We start from the raw sequence: 12,277 nt of genomic DNA, 5'->3' as shown, positions 1-12,277 counted from the left end.
GGCCATACCGTCACCGTCATGCATTCGTTGTCATGTCGCCGTCGTGATACTGTCGCGGTCATCACATAGTCGTCATTGTGACTTCAGCAACCTTCTCTCGCCATGCCGTCGTCATTAGCCATCGTTGTCAGACAGTCGTTGTCATACCATTGTAATCATGCCATCGTTGTCACGCCGTTATTTCACTATCATGATCGTTTCAGTAACGTCAACTCATTGCGGTCATCCCCTCGTCACACAACTTTCGTCAATCCCTCGACGCAATTCCCTGGTGATTATGTCATAATCATGCTGTCGCCATTCTCATGCCATCGTCGTAATTGCGTCGTCGTCAAACAGACGCTATAATGCATCCGTTATATTCATGCTGCCGCGGTTGTGCTATCGTCATCAATCCATCTACTTCACTCAGTTGTCGTCATACCATCGTCTTTACGCCATCCTCGTCTACAGTCGTCGTCACCTCATTGTCTACATGTCATCATTGTCACGCTGTTGTCGTTACACCATCGTCATAATTTAAGACTAGACATCTCACTTACCATCGTCGTTATACCGCCTTTGCCGCCCCACTTATATCATTTGTTATTCTTTATTCCATCGTCACTGCTTCGGTGTCATAGAGTCGTCATACTGCCATGCTCATGGGTGACCTTGGCAAGCGAATACCATAGCCGAGTTGGACGATATCGTATGTGTCATATAGCCCAAGTAAAGAAAGTCTCCTAATTACCAGTTCACGTGTTTAATATGCGTAACTTCAGGAATATGGTGTCTCTCTAAATTGCTTGGCTGGTATTCGCAATATCGTCGACAGTCACCGTGAGATGAATTCTGTCGTGATTTTTTTTTTTTTTTTGCAGGACCTGGTTGTCGCACTCAGCAGGCGATATCTGCAGCTGCGGGACATCGCCGACCGCGAGCTCTACGAAGTGAACCGGTCGTCGTCACGGACGAACAGCCGCATCGAGACGACGCTCTACGCGGACAGTGCCGAGTTGCGCCGCCAATCCGTCATGCTCAGAAATCCTTCCAGACTGAGGCGCCCTTAAACGCTGACAATGGAACGGACAATCTCTAACCACGCACAAACCGTATCAAAGCCTGCCTCCCGCAATCACTTCTGTGTGTCCCGGTCCTGCACATTTCTTTGGCAATAAACCAGGCCGTGGAAAGACGGCCGCACTCATGTTATGCGCACTAATAAATGGTTAATTTCAAATTCAGAGGCAAGTGTGGTGCGTGTTCTATTTCGCTTCATGGTTTGATAAGGGCAAGCGTAACGAAGAACCTCAGTGCGTAGCGGACTGTGATAAGCACTTTCAAAACTGACTCGAACTGTTCTACATACGGAAACACGATTTTGTATATCAACGAAATCTACTGGGCAATACTCCACCCATTGCCTGACCATCTGCATACGCAGCAAGTATGGTTCTTGTTGTAGCACAGAATATGACTGTGTTTTGTTAACGGGTTGCACGCAGAGGAGAAACCACCAAAGGTGAGGCAAGATTCCCAACTGTTGCGCGCAATCTGTTGTAGAAACGCAGCAGCGCCTTCCCTCTGAATTCCGCTATAAGTTTGATATATTAAACATCTTTATTCAAACGTCAGTAAACAAAGAATACAAGATGGGTGTCACATTTTCAAACAATAAGAAAAACATATGCATGGCCAGAAGGCGCATGGAATAAACCAATTAATCGTGAATATTGGTTTTTATTGAATCTAGGAGATTGAAGTACGTGTTGGTTGAATCACAGGCACCTGCCTTTTGTACAATGCTATCGAAAGCTACGATGGCAACGCAAATCATGACAACGAAGACAACGCTATCTCTTGCGCGGTTCCCCCTAACCCCTCAACACGTGTTAAAGAAAGCCCGCGAAGATAAAAACTAACACGCTTGTGGTGCCTCTCAAGGGGGGGGGGGGGGGTGCTTAATACTTAAATGGCGAAAAAAAAAGATTGCAAAATATAACGCTCTGAAAACAATGAAAACTGAGGTTTTCGGAGTCGCTTTAACACCTCATGTTGACGTAAATATACTACTTAAAAAGTCATTAAATATTCCTTACAAACTAATTAATCAGGTAGGAAGGGCAGGAATGAACGTTGTTTGCAGAATTGACCCGACGGTGAAATCATCTTAGGTGGGCGGCGTCCTTCGTCCAGGGTGCCGTGGGCCTGAGCCAATATCTTGGGCCTGCTCACCAGAAGATGCTGGTCTTAAGAGGAAGCTTTAGCTCGGGTGCTCCTATCTAAATACATGTAAAAGGAGAATTCGTTTTTCTCGGCAACCACTGCACCAAATTTGACGGGGTTTGCTGCATTTAAAAGAAAAACTTAAGATCTAGTGACTGTTGGTTTCGAATTTTTGAGTTAGGTTGTCATTTTTTTTATAAAAAATTGGGAAAAATCTCAAATTTTCAGAAAACGAAACTATCAAGTTTACAACTCCGTAACCCAGCAAGGAAAAATGATATGGCAATCCTGTAAATTGTAGCTAATAGCACATCTAAAGCGGACAAAATTGATATGTTACACATGAACCTCAAAAAATGTGTCAATCTGTTATTACAACTTTTGCAAAACTTTTGTAAATAACGTAACAAATTCATGTAAGATGTAAAATAACATACAAAATTTGTCCGCTTTGAATGGTCTAATGGATGCCGTTTACAGAATCGCGATATCTGTTTTTGATGCAGAGCTATTAGTTTGTAAACTTCGTGCTTCTATTATTTTCAAGCTTCTGAATTTTTGAAAACCTTTTTAACAAAATTCAAGCCCTAAATCAAAATTCCGCTTCCAACAGTCACTAGAATTTAACTTTCTCTCTCAAATGCAACAAACTTCATTAAAATCGGTCCAGGGGTTATCTCAGAAAAACGTTTTTGCGTTTTACATGTATTTGAATAGGCCACGTCGGAGTTGGGCCCGAGCTAAAGCTTCCTCTTAAGGGCTCGGGCTGGTCAGCTTGGCCTCCCGCTGCTCGACGGTTGGTTCGGTGGTGTGTAGCGTCGATGGGCTTTGCCCACACTCCCGTACAATGTGGTAGAGAGTATTGGACGCGAAGCAGAAGGCGCACTTGTAACTATAGTTCATAAGATACATGTCGTGCAGCAGGGTGCTGTGCGGGATAGTTAGGAAGAACAACAAAAAATATGAGACGCTTCTTCAGAATGTTGATTACACCAGGTCACTGATTTTATCGTCATATAACGCTTCTGTCATTTTTGAAAAAAGAAAAGCTTGCTGCGTGATAGCTAGAACATCTAGTATACATAGTCGTACAGTCGCGTGACGCGCCCTATACCTATCTTACTGCATAGTTTAAGAAGAATATTTATTTTTCTAATGACCAAACTGAGGTTGTACTCATACGCTTAGAACCTTCGCTGATTATAGCTAGCGCCTTGATAATTTTACGCGCACATTTATTTTGCCAGATCTGACTTGGTTGCACTCTTCAAAAGCGGGAAGCAACCAATGTCACTGCAATCATTGGACACGTGCCCATCTTTGTAACGTGTAGCCTTTGGTCTGCGCTCTCTTAACCGGCAAGCTGGATAGAGGCCTCTCTGGCCTGTGTATAGTTTTGGCGTCATGACAGTGCTAGACTTTAAACCACTCCTGCGAAAGGAATGAAATGGCTTTCGTGCTTCTGGCACCCTCTCGGGGTTTTTGTAGCCAGTGTCAGTGAGCTGACACATACGCTTGAGTTTTTCCGGTGGTGCCGAAAATAGTCGGGCAGGACTAATGAGCGATGGCGATTCAAAACATGGCTCGTACCCACAGAGGGGGATTGGTAGCAGTGTTACGTACAGAGGGACCCAAGCTTGCGTAAAGATGTTCATTGAAGAGCGGAACATACCCAGTGACAAATAGCGGCGCGTATGGCCCACAGTCTTAGACTGCACTATCTTGGGCGCAGCGCACATATTTAGACCGTACGGTCTCCAGGATCAGCCGATATTTTTGGTGGGATAGCTAGGTAGCTGGAAAGAAAATTGCTCTCGCAGTGCTGAAAATGCTATTCGCATCGAAATCCGCGTTCACACCGAGCTCACGGGCCGTGGTGCACGCGTGACCTTCTGTAGATACAAAATAAGAGCCAGCTTCTGCATGTTCCTGGATGCGCTCCCAGTGAATCCATCTCGGTTCCATCATAGCCGCAAGTACCGTATTAAACAGAGTGCGGAATCCAAGCACCTTAATTTGCCTTTTCGATAATTAATTAAGACGCACGACTCCTCAGTTGGCACGGGTTCTACTCGTAGTCCAGTAATCGCGTTTACTAGTTTTCTGTATTATAGTTAGCCCGTGGTCAGAAGCATAGTCAGATGCGACAGTAGGTGCGTTTCATTTCTGGACAGCAGTCGAAGAGATCCTACGTGTTCAGCTAAGGAGATCACAAAGACAGCTTCGAAGCAAAGTGATGAAGCCCGTCGGAAACTGGCTGGAAGTTGATAGGAAGGCCATGATGATCATGATTTAATGGTATCCCCTTTAAAACGCGGTGGTGACAAATAGTCACCTAGCCTGCTTATTTAGTCAGGTATGCTATACATGCTTTTATGAATCATGTTTGTAGACATCTCCTAAATCATTCTTTTCCCTCGGCAATCGTTCAGCACACCTTAGATTCGGGGATATTAAAGAAGATGGATCTGGGTGACAGAGGGACGCCACAATGTCGGTCTTATCACCTATGCTTTTCAACCTGGCCATGTCAAAAGTGGCAAAGGGAATAAAAGGGATAGAGGGCATTCACTTTACCATTTATGCAGGCGATGTGACCATATGGACCGCTGAAGGAAGTATGGGAGAGGCGGAAAGCAGACTTCAGAAGAGCATTTATGAGGTAGAGTCTATTTTAGAAGACATGGGACTCAAATGATCTGCTCACAAGTCTGAACTCCTAGTACTCAATAACAGGAGAAGGGGTATAAAACCGAGGGGATATGTTCCCGAGCAAGAACCCAGGTTAGTACTAACCACGAAGGCAGGCGAATCTATTAAGCAAGTAGAATCCATTAGAGTCTTAGGTTTGTATTCCGGGAGGAAAACGAGGCAAACGGAAGAACAATACAACACATCACAAGCAAGACTGAGGGGATAATAGGACAGCTAAGGAGAATCACTAACAGACACAGAGGGTTGGGAGAGGAGTGCGCCATAGGATTGGTCCACGCTTTCGCCTTGTTTCACTTCTCATATGTAGCTGGGATGCTCATTTGGACACAGAAAGAGCTAAACAAGTTGAGCAGATTAATTAAAAGGCTAGTCAAAACAACAGTGGGGCAACGGATTAGCACACCGGATAATAAATTAATGAAACTGGGGCTCCACGACACAATAGCCGATATAATTGAAACTCAGCAAATTGCCCACAGAGAGAGGCTCTATGGAACAGGGTCAGGTAGAGCAATACTAGAAGACGTAAGGGTGTGCCCGACCGAATCCAAAATTTGAGGTGAAGGCACAGTAGAACTAAAAGATAGCATAAGAGAGATAATCAAGACGACTCCTTTCCCCTGAAATATGCACCCGGTGCACAACCTGGAAAGACGAAAGGCAAGGGCCAAAGATCTTCTGCAAGAGATAGAGAACACGCGGCTTTTGTAGATGCTGCATAGGTCAGAGGAAAGAAAGCCTTTACGGCAGTAGTAATAGATGCGGCTGGTTTCAGTGGGGATGCTATTAGAATCATGACTAAAGGCACGACAGTCACGGAACAAGAAGCGATAACATTGGCTTTAAGGAATAATAAATGGACGAGGATTTACAGGGACTCTAACATGGCTTTTGTACCCTTTACCAATGGCTTTGTAACCAAAAGGACTGCCCAGCTGATCGGTGAGTTGGACAGCCAAGGGATCGAAATCCGCTGGTTTCCTGCGCACATGGGGTCTGTCGATCCATTTCGGAAGAACTTAAACGAGATGGCTAACGAAGCCGCACGAGGACTTACTATCCGTGCTCTACGCGACCAGGGCCTTAATAATATACAGGATCAGACCAGGGACCAATTACTTACATATAATGAAATCACGAGGTATTACTACATGAACAGAAGGGAAATCCCAGCGTCACACGCTAAGCTCAATAGAGCTCAAGCGGTGACTCTGAGATTGTTGCAGACATGAACTTATCCAAATCCAAACTTTATTAAGAAGCTATATCCAGAAAGAGAGGTACCAATCAATTGCGAGAAGTGTAATGGCATCATTACTCTGGATCACATGCTTCGGCAGTGTCCTGTGTCTTTCACAGACTGTGACAAGGAGAGAGACTGGTGGCGGCGAGTCCTACACAGTGGAGTTCTTTTCGATCAAGTGCAGGCCGTCCAGAAGGCCCACAATACGGCGGTAACGCTAAACCTTACTGTACCGACGTGGGAGCCGCCTGCGTCAACCTAAGGGTTGATCTTCAGGACATTAATAAAGTTCATCATACCATACCATACCATACCATGAAAAGGGTAGGCTGGCTCTTTGCGCTTGCGAACGTATGAGAAGAACATGACTTACATTAGGCGCATAGGAAAGCGTGGTTATGTTTTTTGTGCGCAGACGACGTTCCCGTCAAGTTTAAAAAACTAAATGATGACGTTTTACATGCCAAAACCACTTTCTGATTATGAAGCACACCGAAGTGGGGGGTCCCAGAAATTCACACCAGCTCGGGTTCTTTAACGTGCACCTAAATCTAAGTACACGGGTGTTTTCGCATTTCCCGTCATCTCGTGCTTAGCAGCCGAACAGCATAGCTCGCGTCAACTTTCCAAGTATAGCAACGTACTACTCAGCCGCCATTTCGTCTGAACAGGAACGTAACGTGAATCGTTTTGGATTTACATGCGATCTTCGTAAATCTGCCTTATTTGAGGTCTTCGTTGGAATTGGAACGAGACTTAAGATGGCCACTCTCCGTGTAGCCTTCTAATATGCCTTCTACGGCGAGTATTACAACACAGACATTAGCATTTTGGTGCGAAAGAGCGTCTGCGTTTCTCAGGCTATTTTGAAAGCTCCTGAAAGGCATCAAAGCGGTAAGCTTGGTTCACAAGAATACTAGGGGCATATGTTTTACAGAAATAACAGTAAGTTGTTCGCTGTTAGAAAGAACCTGCAGTTACACAGATGTGTTAGGGCACTCTCTCAACTGCTGTCTTTTGGTGCAGCGAACAAGACGATTTTTAGGAAATTGTAGTGGAGCCCGTTCGCTGAGAGATCGTGGTGATTGAATTCCATAATGACTTGGCCTAAAATGAGTTCACTTCATTTGCTACAGCATGCTTGGTGCTCTTCTTTCTTTTTGTTTTTCTGCCTGTTTATGACAGGTGATCACTTGGCCAGGGTGTCCGCCAGCGTCACTTTGGGGAGTGCGACGTCGTGCCATCGATGTCAGTGCAGACTGGTGCGGATGGAAGCGGCGCCGTCTCAAACTTCGCACTCCGCTTTCTGGCGTCCAGGCAGGACTGCAAGACCAACAGGGACGCTGCAAGGAGGCTTACCACACTGCACAAGCGGTAGAGCCGGTCGTACGAGCCACCGTTGTCGCGAAATGCACCTGCGTTGAATATGCACCATTTAGGAAAGATTGTCACGCAAGTCATGCGTACGTTTCACGACAATGGTGTTAAAACTTCACTTGCTCAAAGAAAACGCACAACGGGCTCCGTAAGGGAATGCCAGACATCGCAGTGAAACGCCGGGAAAATTCCGAATGTTTCTCAGAGAATAGGCTTCAGTATTAGTTGGCAGCTACACATATGTACCGGTTGCTTTTTATACCCCCTATTAACGGCGTTGTGCATTCGAATGAAAAGCGTATGTCAGAGCCTTATGAACTTTTTAATAGTTCTGGATATCTCTATAAGTGTCGATGCCTGTTCTTGCATAAATTTTATCAAGAACACCTGACACAATATTGAGTAGATTTTCAAAGCGATGTAATTCGGATCATCACGGCATCGGTACTCAAGTATGCAAGAGCGATGAACTTCGTTTTCTTGAGCGTTTACATTACGCGACGCCACTGCAGCAACACACGTGTGTACTGTTCTCGTGCTTTCTAAACACTGCGCCTAAAGAGCAGAAGTGAAAATACAAGTCACAGCTCACCCACAATCATAGGTTCGCATATAGTGAGCGGCAAAGAAGCCAGCCCCATGAGACCCCAGGAAACAGCGACGCTGCCAACACCTAGGTAGTCGGCCACGAGTACCGGTTTGAGCGTGTTAAGGTAGCCGTGCTGGACACCTCCCAGAACAGTGACCGCTCCAACAGCTGCGAAACTACCAACTTGTGGCATCAGGATGAAAGAAAGCGACAGCAGAGTGAAGCTGAGGGCCGCGATGAGGGACCGTCCACGGGCCAGCTTGTCAGACAATAGTGGGATGACGAGATGCCCGAACATGGCACCAATGAACAGAAAAGTGACGAGCCTCCAAGATTCGTCCGGAGTTAGTTCTTTGTCGAGAGCGTAGTCGACGATGGTCGTGCCTAGCAACGGAAGTGTGAAATCCGCGGCCACGAGGGCGATCATGATGTTGTAGAAGGAAGGCGTCGTAAGCACGGTTAGGGTTTGAGCCGCGATTCCAGGGCTGGGACCTTCGCGCCGTTCGAAAACTTTCGGCAGCTGAATTCGCATTCCTGGTGGTTTTCGCGGAGGTCTATGGCATGAATTATGTTTTGCTGTATTCGGAGTTGTGTCTGCCTCTGCTTCTTCGTTATATTTTCCGCATGTCAGTTGCCTTTTCGGCGCCACGTGGACAGAGGTGGTGGGAGGCTGCATGCTGTGCGCTGCCGCCGTCGTAGTTGGGCACACGGCCACGCTCGCATTCTTCATTGTGTGCTGCGACGTGCCACAGCGCCAGCATTTAGAACAAGCAACAGGTCGCGGGTTCCGCAGCATCATCATCAAGGGTATCAGATTCAGCATAAGGCCTCCTGTGATGAGCAGGCAACCCTGGAAATTGTACGTCTTTGCTAGTTGTGCGAGCAGTGAAGGGCCGATGATGCCAGTCAAAGAAACTCCAGTGAACCTGATGCCGGAAGCGATACCCCTGTACTGGTCGAAGTATGACACGGTGTAAATGGATATCCCGATCATGAGAAGCCCCCGAGACGCTCCTGCAAAGAAAGAAAAAAAATATTAATGTGAATGAACGCTGGAAAACAATTTTATGCATTTATTTGCAAGTAAAATTTACCCTAAATTAAATAAATTACACCCTCGCCTGTCTTGACGATGCTACAGTAACACCCAAAACATCGCATATGGAATGGAATGTATAGGGCCGATTTGCAAGTCGAGTTGGTCACTTCTTGTCGCAGAAACACGCCACGTGCTCTCAATGAAAATATTCTAACTTGCAAACAATGGAGACTACGGAAATAGTGAAAGGTTCTCTCTGTAATTTCATCACATTTATGTTACCAAAACGTTGCGTAGCTAGGCGAGCAGTGATATCTTCTACATAGACGTCGCAAAATCGAAAATTCTTTAAACGTGCTTCGCTGACAAAGCTTGCGGTATTACCGCTGCAGGTTTGTCATGAGAGTCGTCCGACTGCAAGTTTCTGGGATAATTTCTGACTTTCTAAGGGTTTTTAGAGCACGTCTAAATGTAAATCGTAAGCAGTTCTCACTTACTCTTAATCGGAATGTAGTTGGAGAGTAATCAAGAAAATCAAGAAATAAGGATTCTCGAATTGAGACTTCACCTAGCTAGGGATCAGTGTGTTGGGCTTATGCCCCCCGTTCTCAGAAGGCTCTGCTACCTTCTTATTCTGCACATTCAAAGATAGTGAAGCGGGGAGTGGCAACGGCTGTTTAACGCGCACCTAAATCTAAGTAAATAGGTGTTTTCGCATTTTGTCCCTATCGAAATGCGGCGGCCGTGACCGCGATTTGATCCCACGACATCGTGCCTATAGCGACCCAACACCACAGCCACTAAGCAACCGCGGCCCGTTATGATCCTGGAGGAGGAGGAGGGGTAGATTGTAGTGATGAGAAAGAAGGAGAGGTCGGCCTGGAGAGCGTGTCTCTAACCTGCAACTCCTCACTGGGGTACGGCGAAATGGGAAATACAAGGAGAGGTAGGTGGCAGGTGACTATGTTATGGTACAACGAGATACTATATCTATATACACGTTGTCCCATACGCGGATGTGCGCTGTAGACACAATGCACAAAAGTAATCTTGCCCACACAAAAAATTATAGCGCAAACACATTTCGCACTGTCTGCACGTCTCGCAGGTTCTAGAGGCGATAGGCTTAACCAGTCTCACGTAGAAAGTTCAAGAGTGACTTTATGGAACGTTGGCCATATTCAACTCTTCTCCACGCACCTAAAATCTTCCGAAAAGGGTCGGGAGTCCAAGCAGTCAAACCTAGACTTAAGTGTTCTTCACTCGGTCGCAAATTCAGGGCATGCTCAATATACCTGAGCTATCGTCTCAGGAGTGCGACACATGCTACAGTCAGGGTCCCGTTTTTGTCGTCTTGTGAAGGTATCAGTGAGTGTACGCCACACCGCCTCTTTATCGATGGGTGAGTGTTTTCTGGCCTTTCCGCAACCGAAGTGGAAGCCAGAATCGCGAACCAGCGTGAAGTCTGTGGAGACACTCTTGGTTGTCCCATTGTCCCAATGGTTGTCCCATTGTCGCGCCATAGTGGTTTTGATGACGTTATGGAGCGAGGCGTTGATGTCATACAGGGAAAAGTTAGGTTTTTTAATTTTCCCATCAGTGTGTATCTTTTTTGCTTGCGCGTCAGCCTGTTAATTTCCAGCCATTAGACATTGGTTAGGAATCCAATGCAACACGATGGTATGCCCGGATTGAGACGCCTCAGCAAGCAGAGACACAATATCACAAACAAGAGGACTATATGCGTTTCTGTGATTAATTTATTTCCTGATGAGTTGCAGTGCTGGTTTTGAGTCACAGAACACTGTCAATTTCTCGAGGGTTTGCTGCAGTATGCAGCGGACTGCTTCTCGAACTCCAGTCAACTCAGCTGCTGTAGACGGCGTTCTGTGTCCCATCTCGAACCGTCGGGCGATCCCCATTCCAGGTACCGTGTAAGCTGCCGCGTAAGTGTTCTTTGTCACAGAATCATCCGCAAAAACATGCGCGGTATATCCATACATGTTAGCAAGGTAGAATAACGCGAAATTCTTGAGCCCAGCAAGCGGAATTTTCCACTTCTTCGTTATTCCGGGGCTTGAGAGTCTCAATGTTGAATTTGCATCGTCCACAGTGGAACTTACGGTATGTCATGCGGTTCGAAGTTCGACGGCAGCAAGTTTTACGGCGACAACACGACTTCGAAGTAGGCGGCGACAGGGTGTATGCTTCTGACGTTCGCCAGTGGATTCCTGTGTCTAGTCAGTAGCCTCAGATGCACTCGCAATGGCTCATGTTTCAGATAAACTAGAGCTGGGCAAGCACGTGCCTCTGCAATAGCGCCCCAAGTAGACTCGCATCGTGGTAGCCCTAGGCAAATTCTCAGTGCGAGAACCTGAGTATTTTCAAGTGTACGTACGGTAGTTCTACTAACACGAGACAGTAGAGGCGCACTGTATCGGAGGTAGCCAACAAGAAGTGCCTGGTAGAGCTACAGCAGAGATGATTTGGACGGCCCCCACGATTTGGCAGACATATGCGAAATGATATGAGTGTCGCGAAGCACTTTGAGCAGTAAGCGTTCGCGACTAGAACGTTGGAGCAGCGAGAGGTAGTGTAGCCGACGGAGCACAGAAACAAGGTTGTTCTTTCTCGTCGTCGTTGTCTCTCTCCTAGCCACAGCCCCACTGCTCCCTATTTTACAGTACAGTTATCTCCCACGCCGAAAAGGAAGCCGTCCCGGCGCCCTACGGGTAGGACAGCACAGGCGGATCATAGTAGGGCTTGAGACGCTGGGCATGCACAATTTCGCGTCCACTACGGCGATGATCCAAAGGTAGCTCGAGGGGTTCCACAATATAGTTGACTGGAGACGTTTGGTTGATCACGCGGTATGGGCCTTGGTACTTCGACGCAAGTTTCGGTGACAGTCCAGTGGTAGAGGCTGGAACCCAAAGCCACACTAGCGAGCCAGGAGCATAGGATACAGGAGAATTGGAACTTTGTCGATGGTGCTTCTGGCGTTACTGGTCTTCTGACGTAAATATACGGGAAAGCTTGCGACGCTCTTCTGCGTGTGCAGCAGCTTCGGATAGGGTAGTTGTGTCCGTGGAGTCAGGGCGGTACG

At 46.7% G+C, this 12,277-nt stretch overlaps 2 protein-coding genes across 2 annotated transcripts in view; one reads left to right on the top strand and one right to left on the bottom strand.

Annotated features, from left to right (window-relative positions):
* Nucleotides 1-1,226, top strand: part of LOC126524640 (short transient receptor potential channel 3-like) — a 49,379-nt gene extending 48,153 nt beyond the window's left edge. Inside the window, exon 11 of the mRNA XM_050172938.3 lies at nt 864-1,226. Coding sequence (XP_050028895.1) covers nt 864-1,052 — 189 coding nt within the window. The 3' untranslated portion in view covers nt 1,053-1,226. The remainder of the gene's footprint in view (nt 1-863) is intronic.
* Nucleotides 1,227-7,324: 6,098 nt separating this feature from the next.
* On the bottom strand, nt 7,325-9,207 carry LOC126524645 (monocarboxylate transporter 14-like). Its single transcript, XM_050172947.2, has 2 exons — nt 8,136-9,207; nt 7,325-7,581 (listed from the first exon to the last, which is right to left on the bottom strand). Exons 1-2 carry the CDS (start codon nt 9,124-9,126, stop codon nt 7,382-7,384), a joined length of 1,191 nt encoding a protein of 396 aa, XP_050028904.1. The 5' UTR covers nt 9,127-9,207; the 3' UTR covers nt 7,325-7,381.
* Nucleotides 9,208-12,277: the final 3,070 nt, after the last annotated feature.

The sequence above is a fragment of the Dermacentor andersoni genome, chromosome 3, assembly GCF_023375885.2.
Source record: "Dermacentor andersoni chromosome 3, qqDerAnde1_hic_scaffold, whole genome shotgun sequence".
Taxonomy (NCBI): domain Eukaryota; kingdom Metazoa; phylum Arthropoda; class Arachnida; order Ixodida; family Ixodidae; genus Dermacentor; species Dermacentor andersoni.
The sequence above is the reverse complement of the archived record's forward strand: the minus strand, read 5'-3'. Positions and strand labels throughout refer to the sequence as shown.